The 19,635-nt window shown below is 40.9% G+C and overlaps 2 protein-coding genes across 27 annotated transcripts in view; one reads left to right on the plus strand and one right to left on the minus strand.

Moving 5' to 3' along the window:
- MYCBP (MYC binding protein) overlaps nt 1-19,635 on the minus strand; it is a 657,065-nt gene that overhangs the window by 594,164 nt on the left and 43,266 nt on the right. The gene's annotated exons all lie outside the window — the stretch shown is intronic.
- Nucleotides 1-19,635, plus strand: part of MACF1 (microtubule actin crosslinking factor 1) — a 387,658-nt gene that overhangs the window by 336,134 nt on the left and 31,889 nt on the right. For all 26 annotated transcript variants that reach the window (XM_050797094.1, XM_050797116.1, XM_050797098.1 and 23 more), the window contains 19 exons: nt 1,545-1,776; nt 3,046-3,272; nt 4,333-4,455; nt 4,554-4,655; nt 5,281-5,382; nt 5,476-5,649; nt 5,741-5,896; nt 6,037-6,234; nt 6,778-6,906; nt 7,697-7,870; nt 10,461-10,616; nt 10,721-10,927; nt 11,062-11,181; nt 11,623-11,792; nt 13,778-13,937; nt 14,851-15,045; nt 15,379-15,507; nt 16,387-16,530; nt 17,592-17,780. In XM_050797094.1, the coding sequence (XP_050653051.1) occupies nt 1,545-1,776; nt 3,046-3,272; nt 4,333-4,455; nt 4,554-4,655; nt 5,281-5,382; nt 5,476-5,649; nt 5,741-5,896; nt 6,037-6,234; nt 6,778-6,906; nt 7,697-7,870; nt 10,461-10,616; nt 10,721-10,927; nt 11,062-11,181; nt 11,623-11,792; nt 13,778-13,937; nt 14,851-15,045; nt 15,379-15,507; nt 16,387-16,530; nt 17,592-17,780 (3,087 nt within the window). The remainder of the gene's footprint in view (nt 1-1,544; nt 1,777-3,045; nt 3,273-4,332; nt 4,456-4,553; nt 4,656-5,280; nt 5,383-5,475; nt 5,650-5,740; nt 5,897-6,036; nt 6,235-6,777; nt 6,907-7,696; nt 7,871-10,460; nt 10,617-10,720; nt 10,928-11,061; nt 11,182-11,622; nt 11,793-13,777; nt 13,938-14,850; nt 15,046-15,378; nt 15,508-16,386; nt 16,531-17,591; nt 17,781-19,635) is intronic.

Raw genomic sequence — 19,635 nt, forward strand, 5'->3', positions numbered from 1 at the left:
AGTCAATATTCTTGGTTAATATTTGTACTTACTCAAGTTTCTCCCCCCACCTTCCGTCCCATCTCTCACTCACATTGTGGAATGTGTTACTTTGTGTTGTTGCTGCCTGCTCCTGTCTTCCCCACATCGTCACATTTCATTGTTGTGTTGACCGCGCCCACCATTACAGATTACAGAGGTAAGGTACCCATCCCCATTGGGACTAGGGTGTTCTTATAATGCTGAAAATTGAGGTCATTACCTATAAGGGAATTTCCCTTAACTTTAGTGGAATAAATTTAATTAGTGCAGTTTATTATGTCAGTTTCATCTGGGGTGGAACCTAGACGTGAGAGAGTGATGGGAAGTGATTTTGTTAAAAGGAGTCCCACCATGTTTTTTCTATAGGACACTTGAAATTGATAAGCCTTTCTCTAACTAAAACCAGAGTTGGTTTGAGATAGATTTTTTCTTAGGAGGCAAGCTTATCTGTTTTGCTCTCTTTTCTCCCCTCTCTGCATCAAATTTTAATGAGAACTTTTCAGTTGTAGTCATGTTCTTCAAAGTACCAGAAAACTGGGACAGTAATAATTCTTTAAGAACAAGGTTAGATTTGGTCTTCCTTAATTACCTTAAATTATTCCAACATTTTTTCCTCTTATTGTTCCATAAGGTGGGTCATTAAATTGCATGCCATGATACTTTTAAACTACAAGTCGTGTAGCATATTAAGTTCCCCATCCATTTACACAGCTGGTGGAGGGCATCTAACTTGTTGGTCTAGTCTGTTGCATGCAACTGTCATCTCAGATGTTGACATACTGACTCTCAGCAGTTTCATAGTCTTGTCCCTTTTTTGTTACATGAGTTGGAATAGGAGAAATATTGTGGCAGCACTAAAGATTTGAATTGGTTTCTAGTATATTCATATATTTAGAGTCTTAAAATAAATATTGGCTTTTTTTTTTTTTTTCTAATGGGCCAGTTCTGGTGTACTATGCCCAAAACAGTTTTGTAGTTTTTTTGTGTTTTTTTGTTTTGTTTTGTTTTGTTTGAGACAGAGTCTTACTCTGTCACCCAGGCTGGAGTGCAGTGGCACAATCTCAGCTCACTGCAACCTCTGCCCCCCAGGTTCAAGTGATTCGTGCCTCAGCCTCCCTAGTAGCTGGGACTACAGGCGCACACCACCAAGGCCGGCTAATTTTTTGTATTTTTATTAGGGACAGAGTTTCACCATGTTGGCCAGGCTGGTCTCGAACTCCTGACCTCAGGTGATCCACACACCTCAGCCTCCCAAGGTGCTGGGAGTGAGCCACACAGGTGTGAGCCACTGCCCCTCACACACACAGGTGTGAGCCACTGCCCCTCACACACACAGGTGTGAGCCACTGCCCCTGGCCCAAAACAGTTTCTTAACCAAACTCAACACTTAACAGCCATTGGGCTAGACTGAGCACAGGTTATCCTAAACAGTACTAGGACAATATCTTGTCCTTATTCCTTAACATTTCCCCAAGAAGAGTGATGAGGTATGCTGTGATGGTAATGTTCCAACATTTGTTTAGTTTCATGATAAAATTGAGCCTATGTTGGAGACACTGGAGAATCTTTCCTCTCGCCTACGTATGCCACCACTGATCCCTGCTGAAGTAGACAAGATCAGAGAGTGCATCAGTGACAATAAGAGTGCCACCGTGGAGCTAGAAAAACTGCAGCCATCCTTTGAGGCTTTGAAGCGCCGTGGAGAGGAGCTCATTGGACGATCTCAGGGAGCAGACAAGGATCTGGCTGCAAAAGGTGCTTGATGACTGTCATTATTTTTAAAAATCAACAGAATAAATTCTAGGCTGTGGTTATTTTCAGCATCCCACCAGATTTATTTATTTCTTTGAATGTAAAGGCAGTCCCCAGTAATGAGTATTCCAGAAAGTCATTGGAAAATCATTTGGAATTCAGAACACATTTCCCCATTGAAACAAGGTTACAATTGGTAGTTAGATTCCCAGGCCAGGAAACAAAAGCTCCTTTAACCCCTAACGTGAGTAAACTACGGTATCAGTAGTGGGTAGAACATAGCTACCTTTTGTAACACTTTCCATGGGAAACATACAAGTTTAACACAGAACATTGGAAACAGAGTTCTCATCTCAGCCCTTTTGTAAGTTAGGGGTTTTGTATCCTAGCACTACCTTTATAGTAGGTGATAGCTCATTTCTGGATTACTTCTGTAATCCCTTTATGTGGGAGACCAATGTAAGAGGAAAACACTAGTGTAGAAATAGGCCAGGGCCACCCGCAGTGGCTCATGCCTGTAACCCCAGCACTTTGGGAGGCTGAGGTGGGCAAATCACTCAAGGCCAGGAGTTCGACACCAGCCTGGCCAACATAGCAAAATTTTGTAAAAATACAAAAATTGGCTGGGCGTGGTGGTGTGCGCCTGAAACCTCAACCATTCAGGAGGCTGAGGTGGAAGAATCACTTGAACCTGGGAGGCAAGTGAGCCAAGATCACGCCGCTGCACTCCAGCCTGGGTGACAGAGTGAAATTCCCTCTCTTTAAAAAAAAAAACAGAAAGAAAGAAAGAAATAATAGGCCGGGTGCGGTGGCTCATGCTGATAATCCAAGCACTTTGGGAGGGCAAAGCGGGTGGATCACCTGAGGTCAGGAATTTGAGACCAGCCTGGCCAACATGGTGAAACCCCGACTCTACTAAAAATATAAAAATTAGCCGGGCATGGTGGCGCATGCCTGTAATCCTAGCTACTTGGGAGGCCTGAGGCAGGAGAATCTCTGGAACCCGGAGGCAGAGGTTGCAGTGAGCCGAGATTGCACCACTGCACTCCAGTCTGGGTGACAAGAGCGAGACTCCGTCTCAAAAAAGAAAAGAAAAGAAAGAAAGAATAGTAAAACTAAAATAGAAAATTATCCTTTAGTTATAAATGCTTAGCATTTTTTTTTTTAAAGATAGTTTCGTTGAAAAGGTCAGAGTTAGATGGAATTTCTGAAGAGACCAATTTCAGGCTCTTAGGGAAGTTCTATTCATATCTCTTTTTTTAACCTGCTCAGAAATCCAGGATAAATTGGATCAAATGGTATTCTTCTGGGAGGACATCAAAGCTCGGGCTGAAGAGCGAGAAATCAAATTTCTTGATGTCCTTGAATTAGCGGAGAAGTTCTGGTATGACATGGCAGCTCTCCTGACCACCATCAAAGACACCCAGGATATTGTCCATGACTTGGAAAGCCCAGGCATTGATCCTTCCATCATCAAACAACAGGTTGAAGCTGCTGAGGTAAGAAGGAAACAAAACCTTTTCTCTTAGGTGTCTGTCCTCTAGAAAAAGCACTTTATCAAATCAAAGTGAGGTATGTTAATAGCTTAGCCAGGCTGAGCACCTTAAAGGTTTCTGTTTTTGTTTTTGTTTTTTGCTCTTGTCACCCAGGCTGGAATGCAATTGCATGATCTTGGCTCACTGCAACCTCCGCCTCCCGGGTTCAAGCGGTTCTCCTGCCTCAACCTCCTGAGTAGCTGGGATTACAGGCATGCACCACTATGCCTGGCTAATTTTTGTATTTTTAGTAGAGACGGGCGGGGGGGGTTCCCCCCCATATTGACCAGCTGGTTCCAAACTCCTGACCTCAGATGATCCACCCACCTCGGCCTCCCAAAGTGCTGGGATTACAGGTGTGAGCCACTGCTCCAGGCCTAAAGTTTCTTTTTAAGTTGAGACATTCTCCAATTGAAAAAAACCTGCTCATTATATTACATTTCTTAAGTGTAGAAAAATAGACGGTAGACAATAAAAATCGATTTTTGGACTCATTATCTAGAGATAACAGTTGTTACTTTGACATACTTTTTTCTAGTCTTTTGGTGCTTTTTTCTTTTTTTTCTTTTTTTTTATTTTTATTTTTTATTTTTATTTTTTTGAGACAGCCTCTCACTGCAACCCAGGCTGGATTGCAGTGGCACGATCTTGGCTCACTGCAACCTCCACCTCCCAGGCTCAAGCAATCCAACCATCTCAGCCTACCTAGTAGCTGGGACTACAGTCATATGCCACCACACCCGGCTATTTTTTTGGAGGCAGGAAGGGATGAACCTTTGGTAAATGATTGAAGCTCACTGTGCCTTTTCTATACTATTTTATATATACATATATCTATATGTAATACATATTTTGTGTATATGAAAAATAACCACTTAGAGTCTGAAGCTTTAGCGTCCAGATAAGTGAAATTGACAGTTACATTGCTCATCTGCTATTGATGGGGTATAAATCACATTTGCAAAGTTTGGTAAGTTCTGTTCTGTTTTCTGTTTTGGCTTATATTCTGTTCATTTACATGTAGACTATTAAGGAAGAGACAGATGGTCTGCATGAGGAGCTGGAGTTTATTCGGATCCTTGGAGCAGATTTGATTTTTGCCTGTGGAGAAACTGAGAAGCCTGAAGTGAGGAAGAGCATTGATGAGGTGTGGAGAAATGGATGAGGCATTCAGTTAGAACGTTAGTGGGCTCAGACTGAAGAGTGATACTGATTGAAGAATGTGATTGAATGTTTTTCCCCTAGATGAATAATGCTTGGGAGAACTTAAACAAAACATGGAAAGAGAGGCTAGAAAAACTTGAGGATGCTATGCAAGCTGCTGTGCAGTATCAGGACACTCTTCAGGTGAGAGGCCAGTAGGTGACCACCAAGGAAATACAGGTTCTGTTTTTTGTCATTTTTATCATTTTCAGAATTCAGCACAAGAGTGGATCACCTTCACAGGACTGCAGACCTAAGATAGTGCTATTTCCACAAATCTAGCCAAAGTTCCCCACTTGTAGTGAAAAAAGTAGTGACATCTGTCTGAATTCTTACTCTTCCTGCCATTTTTATCGTTCCCTGCTCATCATAGACTCATTCAACTATGTTGTGAAGCTGGTCTTACTGTGAAAGTCATTGCTTGCCAGAGGTTCCAAACCCAGGTTATCTTCAAGCACAGTTTGGCACAGTTACTTCAGAACACCATGAGCTTGCTAGCTGGGATTGAGAAATCTTAACTTTTATTCAAATTTAGTTCATTTCCAAATTGTACTTTATTTTGAACATTATTTTGATAATGTTGGCTCCATTGTTAAATCACTGTATTATTAAAAAGATCATTATTCCTTATCTGTGCCCCTTACCTAAAATCACAAACAGCACAAGGTGCTTTGATTGATTTATGTCTTCTTATGTTAGCAGGGATAATGTTCATTCTCTCCCAAATACTTCTGGTTGTTTTTGACTGTTTACTTGTCTTTTGTTCTAGTCTATGTTTGACTGGCTAGATAACACTGTGATTAAACTCTGCACCATGCCCCCTGTTGGCACGGACCTCAATACTGTTAAAGATCAGTTAAATGAAATGAAGGTTTGTATCTGGGTATGGCTTTTGAAGAAGAGTTGTTTTATTTTAGTTTTTAAAGACTTGATTTGATGTTAACATTGAGTGTGTCTTTGGCAGGAGTTCAAAGTCGAAGTTTACCAGCAGCAAATTGAGATGGAGAAGCTTAATCACCAGGGTGAACTGATGTTAAAGAAAGCTACTGATGAGACAGACAGAGACATTATACGAGAACCACTGACAGAACTCAAACACCTCTGGGAGAACCTGGGTGAGAAAATTGCCCACCGACAGGTAAGGCAGGTGGTAGATGACATCAGTGAACTACTCTCTGCTCTTTTCTAATTTCCTAATGAATGTTCCCTTTCTGTCTTTTCCTGAGTAGCACAAACTAGAAGGTGCTCTGTTGGCCCTTGGTCAGTTCCAACATGCCTTAGAGGAACTAATGAGTTGGCTGACTCATACTGAAGAGTTGTTAGATGCTCAGAGACCAATAAGTGGAGACCCAAAAGTCATTGAAGTTGAGCTCGCAAAACACCATGTAAGTATTTTCATTTCTTCATCTCTAACCCTATTGAGACCAGATATTGCCACCAGAAGCATTCGAATGTTGTGTATACCTTAGAGAACCAAGTTAGATGATATCCATGGAGATAAATTATGTTGTTCAACATTTTTTAGGTCCTAAAAAATGATGTTTTGGCTCATCAAGCCACAGTGGAAACAGTCAACAAAGCTGGCAATGAGCTTCTTGAATCCAGTGCTGGAGATGATGCCAGCAGCTTAAGGAGCCGTTTGGAAACCATGAACCAATGCTGGGAGTCAGTGTTACAGAAAACAGAGGAGAGGGAGCAGCAGCTTCAGTCAACTCTGCAGCAGGTACATGTGACATCCAAGTGAGGTAGGAAGAGCTATACAGATAACAGAAAGCCTGTCTAAGAGAGAGGAGATCAATTTGAAAAGCAAAGAACCCCTTATGTCTTGAGGGGAAGGTTCATACTGTGCTGTAATTTATCTGGAAAGAGCAGCTTTTGATTGGGTAGTTCTTTTTTGAATTCGTTTGTAGCTCAGTCTTTTTATTCACTATTCAAAGTTAGTAGAGCTTCACTTGTATGATTCCCTTTTTGTGTTAGATCAAGTCAGGTCTCTCCCTGTTCAAGAGTACCTTAATCATATAGTCAATTCACCTGATTGTGTCAGGCATTTATAATATGTTATAGTGAGGTCTAAAGGGTTCTGCTAGATTCTAACAATAATATTGGCCCCATGCTAATCTGGCAACAGAACAGCTTTGCCAGAGAGCAGCCCAGAATTCCTCCCTCAAGATAAATTCCTCATATCATTTGGAAAGTTTACTTTTGAAGCTGAGAATTGATTACTGATGTGGTTGACATATCTTTTTCTATATCTTTTTCTCAAAAGGCCCAGGGCTTCCACAGTGAAATTGAAGATTTCCTCTTGGAACTTACTAGAATGGAGAGCCAGCTTTCTGCATCTAAGCCCACAGGAGGACTTCCTGAAACTGCTAGGGAACAGCTTGATACACATATGGTAATAGCAGTTTTTTTTAATTGAGTATAAGCATCCCATATTCAATAGCTCCCTTCCAAGTTCATAGTGATGTATTAATATGTATCTGGAAATCTACAAAGTAGTGCATTTTTACCAAAAATATAGTATAACCTTTGGGGATTGCTCCCTGTTACAGGCTTCTAATACCTTACAGTAGGCAGCAGTAGTGACAGGCAAGGGTCAGCTGGAAATTTTGAGTTAATCGGCTTTATTGGCACACATATATTGACTTGAAGATGACAGCATCAAGAAGAAAAATATATAACACAGATGTGTTTGTACTTAAGAAGGAAACTACTTAATGGAGGTTTATGGAAATCAAATAGTTACTAACAGTATTTCAAGAATGCATGCTAGAACCAAAAGCAACATAATTTCTAGGCAAATTTTTCATGAAAAGTGGAAATAGATTATTGGAGTCTTTTGAGGGATCTCTAATCCTTAAAAAATGTGTTTCTTCTATGGGTGATAAAATTATTTTAACATTTTAATTTGTCACTTGTTATTTTATTTAGTAAAATATGTTAATATTTACATTTTAATACAAATGAATTCTAAGTAATTAGTATTTCCTTATTACAGCTACTTTTATTATTAAGTATGGTGGGTCTCATTCCCTTATAGCTCAGCACTTGCACTGATTCCAAAAGAATGGCTTTTAATCAAGATGATCTCTTCCTGGACTTTCCCAGACTCTGCTACAGAATCTATATGTAGGTGTCTTCCAGAGAATGGGTATAATTGATATCTTTCCTGCCTTTTCTTGTAGGAACTCTATTCCCAGCTGAAAGCCAGGGAAGAGACTTATAATCAACTACTTGACAAGGGCAGACTCATGCTTCTAAGCCGTGACGACTCTGGGTCTGGCTCCAAGACAGAACAGAGTGTAGCACTTTTGGAGCAGAAGTGGCATGCGGTCAGCAGTAAGATGGAAGAAAGAAAGGTACAGTGTATGATCCCCATGTTTGAGTAATTTACTGACTGATTGCATGTATAATAATTGCCATCTCATTTATATGAAGATTTTTTGAAGACCAGGGTATTGTAACAGAAGTTGCAGAACTGATTCTGTCCGTGTTGAGTCGCATTGATGTTACAAGTTTCTGTTGTTGTTTGCTTATATAATTATTCATTCCTTACCTGTTAAGACATTACTGCCATTGTTGCTCTGTGGTGGGTTTTATGTCCTATATTAATCATCAATTTGTGTTCTACTTAAAAACAAGATTTTGCTGGAGTTGGTGTCTTGGAGTTGAGAGATTGGGGACAGGGCATGTAGGGACGATGACTAATAATTCTCCACAAGGAATTTGGTTCCTAATGTAAATGCAGTATGCAAGGAAATTTACTAGAAATCAGGAGAGAAGTAAATTATATGACCTCTTCCTACTCATCCTCAAAGATCAAATTCTCTTCTCTACAAAATAATGAAAGATGATTAGGGATGAAGGTGTTTGCCCAAAAAGATTATTTTTTATGAGTACAGAGTTTCACTGTATTTTTTGCTGGTCAGATCAAGCATGCAATATATACATAAACCTGTTGACCACATTCACTCAATGAATAGTTATTGAGCAAGTGTGTGCCAAGCCCCGTGCCTGATTTATGGTGGAAACACTAAAGATGACCCTATCATTGGGAAATTAATGAACAGAAGGACATAAAACACGTGAATATCTTGAGAGAAGCATTAATTTCCTAAAAGCCTTCTAGCATGGGATTGGGTAATTTTGGTTATATAAAGAATGGCTAAAGGACCTAAGTGTATGCTAATTCTTGGACAGGGCCAGACCTGGTGGCTCGCACCTGTAATTCCAGCACTTGGGAGGCTGATGCAGGAGGATTGCTTAACACCAGGAGTTTGAGACCAGCCTGGGCAATATAGCAAGACCCCATCTCTACAAAAATACCTAAAAATTAGCCAGGTGTGATGGCACACGCCTGTAGTCCTAGCTACTTGGGAGGCTGAAGTAGGAGGCTCACCTGATCCTGGAGGGTTGAGGCTGCAGTGAGAGGTGATGGTGCCACTGCATTCTAGCTTGGGTGACATCAAGAACCTGTCTCCAAAAAAAAAAAAAAACACAACTAATCCTTGGACAGGCTGTCATCCATAGATCCTGCAGAAGGCAAAGCTAAGATTAAATAAACTATTCTAGCTCATAAACAAGAAATTTTCAGAGAGTTTTCTTAATAGTTGAGCAAAATACCTTAAGACATAGTTGCCCATCATCAGAAATGGTCAGGCAAAAACTGAGTGTCAAGGATAGTTTATTATCTTGCAGGAACATTACCTTCAGGATCAGTAAAATCATTTATTAAATGTGTGTGGTGCTGTATTAAGAAAATACAAAGAATATGTAGATATAAAGAATATAAAGATATAAATTAGATATAAAAGTATATCTTTTATATCTATAAAGTAAATATAAAAAATATAAAGAATATGTAGATAGAATGATGTGGAAAGAATTCCTATCTAGGAAGTTGTAATATATTAATTTCTAAACATTCCTCTGTATATTTGAAGTGGATTTCATTTTTCCACCTGATTTGTTTAGATTGGGTTTGTACATTTTTATAACATTTATTGTAATAGCTTCTTTTTTGGGTGGCGGTGGGGGAGTTACAAAAATAACCTGAAAACGCAAAAAGGAAAATAGAAATTATAACCCAGTCAGGTAGAATTAACAAGTTAACATTTTTAGTGTACATCTTGGAGTTTTTTCTGTGAATATTTTGGAAATACTCATTTTTGCCAGCCCATCATTTTTACTTTGCCTGCCTAGTAGGTCGGCCAGAGGCAGAAGTCATTACCAAAAGGTTAGTGTAGGTCTCTGAGGATGGAGTTTATGAACTCTGTGGGATTGAAGTGTACTTGTGAGGAGCAGCCTTTTCCCTGAATGAGCTGTTGTTGTTGCCGTTCTTAGGTAAATGAAAGTGTCTGAAAATCTACATCTAGTGTTGTCAGATTTTTGCCTAGAATGTCTTGGCTTCTTTCATTACCTCTTCTTCTTATAGCATAAGCATAATTTTCAGACTCATATTTTCATATGCCATATTTTCTGAAAACATGTATTTAAACAAAGAGTACTACATTGAACATCATCTTTGTAGTAAATTGCTTTTCATTTAGCCATTTTTATACCACAAAAAGTATATTAAAGGAAACTGAAACATTACCCAAAGCAGGTTGCAGATCCTACAGCTGTCACCACTGAAGGGTCTGTTCACTTACGGTTATTGAATAGTCTTAATCCCGTTCAAGGAAATGGAGAGTAGCAGAGAAAGGAACTTAGCTGCTTATTGTGCTCTATTTCCTTTTCCATGTACACAGTTCTTGCCCACTTGTTTCAGACAATAACATTAAAATGTCCCCTTCTTTACAAATAAAGCATGTTTGAAGGTCGATTAAATGAGGCTTCCTTTTTAGAGGTCATTTCATTTGGTGTACAATTCATGCCTTTGTTGCTGAAGCTATAATTCCTGAAATTGGCACTTTTTCTTTGTGTGTGTGTGTTTTACTTGAAATTCAGTCAAAGCTGGAAGAGGCCCTCAACTTGGCAACAGAATTCCAGAATTCCCTACAAGAATTTATCAACTGGCTCACTCTAGCAGAGCAGAGTTTAAACATCGCTTCTCCACCAAGCCTGATTCTAAATACTGTCCTTTCCCAGATAGAAGAGCACAAGGTAACTATGATATTACGATGCTGCCTTCTTTTTGAAAGCACTAATTGAAAGAAATGCCCCTTTATCTTATCTTAAGCTTAAAAAGAGCACTGTTGTTCCTTCAGGTTTTTGCTAATGAAGTAAATGCTCATCGAGACCAGATCATTGAGCTGGATCAAACTGGGAATCAATTAAAGTTCCTTAGCCAAAAACAGGATGTTGTTCTGATCAAGAATTTGTTGGTTAGCGTGCAGTCTCGATGGGAGAAGGTTGTCCAGCGATCTATTGAAAGAGGGCGATCACTAGATGATGCCAGGAAGCGGGCAAAACAAGTAAGTTGGGGAGGAGAGATACTAATTCACTGAAGAATCTTGGGCTGCATGTATTGAGTCTCTGGGATGATTCTCAAATGTGCTGTATAGTGTGTATATTCATTCCTGTTAACTTACTTCTTATGTAATTTTAGTTCCATGAAGCTTGGAAAAAACTGATTGACTGGCTAGAAGATGCCGAGAGTCACCTGGACTCAGAACTAGAGATATCCAATGACCCAGACAAAATTAAACTTCAGCTTTCTAAGCATAAGGTAAAGCAGTTAATTGGTCTTAGGTCCCAAGAATACTATTCACTAAAGCTTGTAGCTTGCCAAAAATACAAATCAGAGCTAGTAAAAGGAAAACCAATCGGTTAATGTTTAAAAGTCAAAATGATGAAGCCAGGGTTCCATTTTATATCTAGATAATCTAATCATGATATTTGCTCATTTAAATAACAGTTTAAGCAAAGTAGATATGGGAGTAACTAATTAAAACTGTAGGCTTTCACAAATTGTCAGGCACTTCTGTGTATGGTATAAACAAAAAATTATGAATTTCTTAAGGATAAGCTATGGTTAATTTTAGTTCAAAAAAACTGGTGACATTCATACTTTATTTGGTTTCTAGCCTGAAAACTCAAAATTATTTTGTTCCAAATCAAGATGTCATCTGACTTTTAACACTTTTTTGTTTTCTTTCTGGAAACATAGGAGTTTCAGAAAACTCTTGGTGGCAAGCAGCCTGTGTATGATACCACAATTAGAACTGGCAGAGCACTGAAAGAAAAGACTTTGCTTCCCGAAGATACTCAGAAACTTGACAATTTCCTAGGAGAAGTCAGAGACAAATGGGATACTGTTTGTGGCAAGTCTGTGGAGCGGTGAGCATGAATGTCCCCTTCAGGGGTCTAACCGGGATCCCAAAAGCAAGAGGCTCTTACCAGATTCTATAAAATGGTGATAAAGCTAATGCATCAGTAAGAGGTTTTGTACCATCTTAACACCACCAGTTAGTTCAAAGACTATTATAATTTAAATAAAATGTATAAAAATTCTCATTTTAAACTTGAACTTTACTGTATTAGAAAGAGAGAGACCTATAAAATCAAAGCAACAATAATAGAAGATCAGTAACTCAAAAGTATTTGTAAATTGTCAATTTGTAATACCAACAGCTGTCTTATTGACTGCTCTGGGACACTCCAAAGCCTCTACATGCATTACCTCATTTTACCATAATGATACCTGACCTTTGCTGGGCAATTACTACTGAATATATACCAAACAGTGGCTAATAATAATTTAATCCTCATAACCACTGAGGTGGGTACCACTTTTATTGCCATTTTACAGATGAGAAAATGACCATAAAGAGGTTCTTAACTCCCCTAAGGTCACTCAGATACCATATTGGCAAAGCTGAGGTTTAAATCGTGGCAGTTTGGTTCTAAAAGTTGTACTTTTATCTATTCGTACCCACAATGCCATGCTAAATATTACAATATCGCTACCCTATTTGTACTTTTTTTTCTTTTTTTTTTTTGAGAAGGAGTCTTGCTGTGTCTCCCAGGCTAGAGTGCAGTGGCGCGATCTCGGCTCACTGCAAGCTCCGCCTCCTGGGTTCACACCATTCTCCTGCCTCAGCCTCCTGAGTAGCTGGGACTACAGGCACCTGCCACCACGCTTGGCTAATTTTTTGTATTTTTAGTAGAGATGAGGTTTCACTATGTTAGCCAGGATGGTCTCGATCACCTGACCTCATGATCCACCCGCCTCAGCCTCCCAAAGTGCTGGGATTACAGGCATGAGCCACCGTGCCCAGCATTTTTCTTTTTTTTTTGGTCTTGTTGAGACAGGGTCTAGCTCTCTCACCCAGGCTGGAGTGCAGAGCTTACTGCAGCCTTCAACTCCTGGGCTCAAGTGATCCTCCCACCTCAGCCTCTCGAGTAGCTCAGACTATAGGCATGTGCCACCACACCTGGCTAATGTTTTTTGTTTTTGTTTTTGAGACGGAATCTTCCTCTGTCGCCCAGGCTGGAGTGCAGTGGCACAATCTCGGCTCGGCTCACTGCAACCTCCGTCTCCCGGGTTCAAGCAATTCTCCTTCCTCAGCCTCCTGAGTAGCTGGGACTATAGGTGCACGCCACCACGCCCAGCTAATTTTTAAAAATATTTTTAGTAGAGATGGGGTTTCACCATATTGACCAGGCTGGTCTGGAACTCCTGACCTCTTGATCCACCCACCTCGGCGTCCCAAAGTGCTGGGATTACAGGCGTCAGCCACCACACCCAGCCATTGGTTTTTATTTGAGTAGAGACAAGGTCTTGCTATTGTCCAGGCTGTTCTCTAACTCCTGACCTCAAGTGATCCACCTTGGCCTGCCAGAGTGCTGGGATTACAAGTGTGAGCCAACACACTTGGCCTGTACTCCAATTTTTTTTGATGAGGTGGCTGAGGTTCAGGGAGATGAAGAAACAGCCTAAGGTCACACAACTGATACAGAGCTAGGAGTTGAACTCCTGATTCCTGATCATTACCAAAACCATCATCTTTTACTTGGAATGGTATAAGGAGATTAACACAGACCTTGGGTTGTTAGAGTGTGCCTGTGTGTCACTGGGCTATAAGATGCCTGAAGGGTATCTCTCTCTGTCCCCTGTGCTACCCTTAATCCATTCTAGAGGGTGGTTTGATTTAAAATGTCTCACCATCTCTCAGTTACTTTTTACTCTATTTCTAACTGTTCTAATGTAGAAGTCACTCTCTATATAGGGTTCAAACAATATTCCCTTTCAGCGAGGCAGAATTGTGGGCCATTTGTAAAAGGAATCCCTAAAAATGGTAGCATTTGTGTGCATTTCTCAGGCAGCACAAGTTGGAGGAAGCCCTGCTCTTTTCGGGTCAGTTCATGGATGCTTTGCAGGCCTTGGTTGACTGGTTATACAAGGTGGAGCCACAGCTGGCTGAGGACCAACCCGTGCACGGGGACCTCGACCTCGTCATGAACCTCATGGATGCACACAAGGTAAGGGCGAGGTCTGGGCTATGTTGGAGTGCAGTGCCCTAGGATCTTCTACATGTGATTGCCTCTGCCCTTCTTTCTAGGGGAGAAAGAGAGCCTGACAGTTGCTTTGTGTGTTCAAACAAACTGTTGCTGAGATTCTGCATTAGTCACAGAATTTACCAAAATTGGTTTGATTCAGATTTGGCAATGTGTAAACTTCACTTCAAGGTTGCCCCTCTTCCTGTTTGTTTCAGTTGAGTCACAAAATGGATTTAAATTCCAACGGAAACCCGTAAGATATCCATTTCCACTGACTCCTAAAATGGAAATGAGTGATTTTTTTAAACCACTTCTGGACCTAACAGTCTTAACACCATGCACGCCAATATTTAACATCATCTCTACCTGTCATGTTGGATTATGTAATATCCTCCTGTTTCAGCACAAGCATTTAACTTTACCTTGAAATTACAACAGATTCTTGTTATGTGCAGAGCAGTTATGTTTTTATTTCCCATAATTCTGGAAACATTAGTATAATGATTACCATTTTACAGATGAAGAAACTGGGCCTTAAGCAACTTTTCAAAATTATGTGTCTCCCAAATGCCTGAGCTAGCATTTAGAGCCACATTTTCTGGTTGTTTTTTTTTTCTTTTTTTTTTTTCATGAGATTTGGTCTCGCCATGTTGCCCAGACTGGTCTTGAACTCCTGGGCTCAAGCAATCCTCTCATCTTGGCATCCCAAAATGCTGAGATTGCAGGCATGAGCCACTGCACCCGGCCTGGTTGTTTTTTCTTATACATTGCTCTGCCTCCCTCTATGCATAAAAGACACATGATTAGAACCTACCAAGAAAATTATTATTTCCCAGTGGTTTCTTGGACTCAAAACATCCCTCAAACAAACTAATTGTCCTATTTTCTTTTCTAGGTTTTCCAGAAGGAACTGGGAAAGCGAACAGGAACCGTTCAGGTCCTGAAGCGGTCAGGCCGTGAGCTGATTGAGAATAGTCGAGATGACACCACTTGGGTAAAAGGGCAGCTCCAGGAACTGAGCACTCGCTGGGACACTGTCTGTAAACTCTCTGTTTCCAAACAAAGCCGGCTTGAGCAGGCCTTGAAACAGGTAAGAGACATTTGCTGTCCCAACCCAAGGGATAGATCTGAGTGGGTTTATTTTGTTTTTCTTTTACTAGAATCTGTTCCAGTCAGTCTTGAATTAAGTGTAACAGAGTTGAAAATTGATATTCTGAATGTTCTATAAAACTTTAACATTCATTTTGAGAAATAATGAATTCAGCTGATTTTCAAAGATCTACAAATGAAAGATAACCTTTGTGGAGTTTTGATGAGGCCATGAAATGTCTGAATGAACACTGGACCCTTTCCCTGGCATGTCCCAGTGTCTAGGTCCTTGGCTGCAGAGAGAGGTTGAATCTTTTGTGCTTGGTTATTTCAGGCAGAAGTGTTTCGGGACACAGTTCACATGCTGTTGGAGTGGCTTTCTGAAGCAGAGCAAACGCTTCGCTTTCGGGGAGCACTTCCTGATGACACAGAGGCCCTGCAGTCTCTCATTGACACCCATAAGGTAATTCAGCCTTGCGGTTTGGTGACCTCATGCTACCTACCACCTTGAGGGCTGCCTACCACTAAATGACAGCAACTTTTTCTTGGAATTATCAGAACTCACATGAGAAGGAACAAAACCAGTGGCCCTAGCTCATAGCAGGAATGAAAGGGAAATAGCTGGTGGGTTTTTTGACATCTTAAACATTAACATTCATTCTTAGAAAAGTAATACATGTTGGTTGTAACAAGTTTTTAAAACATGGTATTATATAAAGAAAAACGTGGACTATTTCATCTTCTTTCCTCCTCACCTGCATATTCCTTTGTTTGCCTTTCCTTATGTTACCAGCTTTAGGCCCTGATATGATCCCCCAGAACCACTTACCAAGCTGTAGAGTATGGTGCAGTGTCTGGGGTCTCAGTCTATCCTAAAGAGGTGGGAAATGTTGTTTCCCTTTTTAAATTTTTATTTTATCCACTCAGAGATTTTAATCATGGTTTTATCATTACATTCTGTTATGGGTATTTTTTAAATATTATGATTTTTATAACTATAATTATATTTTTCCAATACAAATATGTTTACCAACATGAAATGAATAAATGAAAAATGGGATTAAAAAAGAAACTAACTCGAATAGGAAAAAGGGGGCATACCTCTGTGTGTCCTATTCTTGTTGTCATCTCCACCAGAGAAAGTCATTCTTGTGTAAACCCCTCACCTTCCCACATCTTTTAGAATTAAAATGCCATAAATAACTAAGTACAGGCTTTTAGAGGTCTGTGTCAACACGTGGAGGAAAAAGAAAACATTGAAATTTATCGCCCCTCAATGTAAACTAACAGTGCTGCTAATGTAGACTTTTTAAGTATTTGTTTTAAAATCTTTTTTGTTTAGGAATTCATGAAGAAAGTAGAAGAAAAGCGAGTGGACGTTAACTCAGCAGTAGCCATGGGAGAAGTCATCCTGGCTGTCTGCCACCCCGATTGCATCACAACCATCAAACACTGGATCACCATCATCCGAGCTCGCTTTGAGGAGGTGAGTCCCTGGTTCAGAGGAGGACCACACACGCCCAGTAAACTATTACTATAGTATAGTATTTTTCTCCTAGGTAAGGAATCTTTCACTCACTGTGAATATCTCAGCAAAAATTAAGTTAACATTTTAGTAAAGACTGTTTTCTTGGTAATGTGTGGCAACGAGGAGTAGTAGTGTTGGCATAGTGCTATGTTAATAGTGACTTTCAGTGGACATGTTGTGTTTAGTGTCCCCTCTTTCCTGGGAAGTCCTGTGTTAATAGGATGTAGAGCTGACCCTGGAACAATGTGTGTTTCAACTGCACAGGTCCACTTATATGCGGTTATTGTTCGGTAAATGCAGTCAGCCCTCCATATTGGTTGGGGTCCACATTCACAGCCAAACGTGGATAGAAAATACAGTATTCACGGGAAGCGAAGCCCATGTGTACAGAGGGCAGACTTTTGCAGGTTCCACAAAACCAATTACAGACCTTGAGTATGCATGGATTTTAGTATCCGCAGGTGGTACTGGGACCAGTTCCCTGTGGATACCAAGGAACAACTATACTAGATTTGCTTTCAAGAGAGCTGATATTTTATTCCAGCTCTTATCCCAGTTGTCACTGGGGTAATAGTGAAGTCTCTTGACTGTTTGGGTTCTCTCTCCTCTAAAAAGTCATTGGGTTCGCTGGGAGCAGTGGATCACGCCTGTAATCCTAGAGCTTTGGGAGGCTGAGTCAGGCGGATTACCCGAGCTCAGGAGTTCAAGACAAGCCTGGGCAACATGGTGAAACCCGTCTCTACAAAAATACAAAAAATTAGCCGGGCATGGTGGCGCAAGTCTGTAATCCCAGTTACTTGGGAGGCTGAAGCAGGAGAATCACTTGAACCCAGGAGGCAGAGGTTGCAGTGAGCCGAGTTTGTGCCACTGCACTCCAGTCTGGGTGACAGAGCAAGAGTCTGTCTCCAAAAAAATAAACAAAAATAAAAAGTCATTGTCAAAATCAGATGAAAAAGGGCTTTGGAAACAAAGAGGTATGCTTGACTGAAAGAGACCATGGTTTCCTTCTTTTTCCACAGGTCCTGACATGGGCTAAGCAGCACCAGCAGCGTCTTGAAACGGCCTTGTCAGAACTGGTGGCTAATGCTGAGCTCCTGGAAGAACTTCTGGCATGGATCCAGTGGGCTGAGACCACCCTCATTCAGCGGGATCAGGAGCCAATCCCGCAGAACATTGACCGAGTTAAAGCCCTTATCGCTGAGCATCAGGTGTCTTAACCTCACTGTGTGATCACTGGTGTTTTCCATGTTGGGCATGGATACCATCTCTGTTGCCCTGTATATTTGTTTTTAAATTGCTGCTTAACACATTACCACAGACTTAACATCTTAAAACAACACATACTTACTTACCTCATAGTTTCTGTGCTTCAGTCACCTGGGCATGAGTTGACTAGGTCCTCTTCCTGTAGTCTCCCCAGGCAGAAATCAGGGTGTCAGCCAGTACTATAGTCTGATCTGGAGTTCAGGGTCCTCTTTTAGGCTCACTCAGGTTGTTGGCAGAATCTAGGTCCTGGTGGATGTAGGACTGAGGTCTCTAACTTTCTTGCTGGCTCTCAGCTAGGAGTTGCTCTTACCTCCTAGAGGCCCCCTCAGGTCTTAACCACACAGCCAGCTGGAGAAACTGTCCAAGGTCCTATATGGAGTCTTGAAATGTAATGGAGAATGACATGTAATTACGAGAGTGACTGTTCTATCATTTGCCCACACTCAAGGGAGGGGGATTACATTGAGTGTGCATACAGGAGTGGGAATCTTGGGGGCCTTCTTAGAAGTCTGCCTGCCACAGCCTGTTTTTATTGACCATCATCTGAGCCAAGGGCCCACTGGTACCCATTATACCTAGTTCAGAAAGCTCTCTCACATGAACCCAGTGATCAGTGAAGGTGCACATCAGACTAAACTGAATGGAGGAAAGCTCAGGTGAGCCATCTTCATAATATATCCTTAAGAGGCAAATACTGTTTTTAACCATAATCATTTATACTGAATTCAAGTGTGAATCTTGATTAGTTATACTGTAGACTGTATGGTCATTTTAGTTTATATAAACAATTACCCCTGCAAGTGAGAACTCACTATACAGATGGTCCCTGACTTGCAGTCTTTCAACTTTATGATGGTTCAAAGGTTATACGTATTCAGTAGAAACCATACAATTCGAGGCCAGGTGCAGTGGCACACACCTGTAATCCCAGCACTTTCGGAGGCTGAGGGGGGCAGACCACTTGAGGTCAGGAGTTTGAGACCAGCCTAGCCAACATGGTGAAACTCTATCTCTACTAAAAATATAAAAATTAGTTGGGTGTGGTTGTGGTTGTGATTGCCTGTAATCCCAGCTACTCAAGCGGCTGAGGCAGGAGAATCACTTAAACCAGGGACGTAGAGGTTGCAGTGAGCTGAGATCGCACCACTGCACTCCAGCCTGGGTGACAGAGCAAGACTCCGTCTCAAAAACAAAACAAAATAAAAAATACACTTTGAGTACCCATACAACCATTCTTTCACTTTGATTACATGAGATAGTCAACACTTTATTATAAAATAGGGTCTGTGTTAGATGATTTTGCCTAACTGTAGACTAACGTGTTTTGAGCATGTTTAAGGTTGGCCAGGCTAAGCTACGATGTTCCATATTTTAGGTGTGTTATATTTTCAGCTTAACGATGGGTTTGCTCCTCATCATAAATCGAGGAGCACCTATCCTTCCTGTGGGATGTACCTCCTCTCTGAGAGATTATCTTCTTCCTATCCAGTTCCTCTCTTTTCTGTTTTCCCCTCTCTCCTCTATGTCTTCAGTCTCTCCCTGTTTATTCTTTTCTCTAAAGCTTCCAGACATGTCCTTCCAACCCAGTGTTCCCCTCAAGTTACCACTGTGTTGCCTCCCTCCTTTTTCAGCTACGCTTCTTGTTCCCTGTCTCATCTTCATTTTTCCCATCACTCCCCAGATCCCTGTGGTCTGGCTGACACTGTTCTGGTCACATTCTACTGGCTAAATCCAACAGAGGTTTTTCAGTCTTTATTTTGTTTGACATGTGACATAGCTGGCTCTTCATCCCTTCCC

This window comes from Macaca thibetana, chromosome 1, assembly GCF_024542745.1.
Source record: "Macaca thibetana thibetana isolate TM-01 chromosome 1, ASM2454274v1, whole genome shotgun sequence".
Lineage (NCBI taxonomy): Eukaryota > Metazoa > Chordata > Mammalia > Primates > Cercopithecidae > Macaca > Macaca thibetana.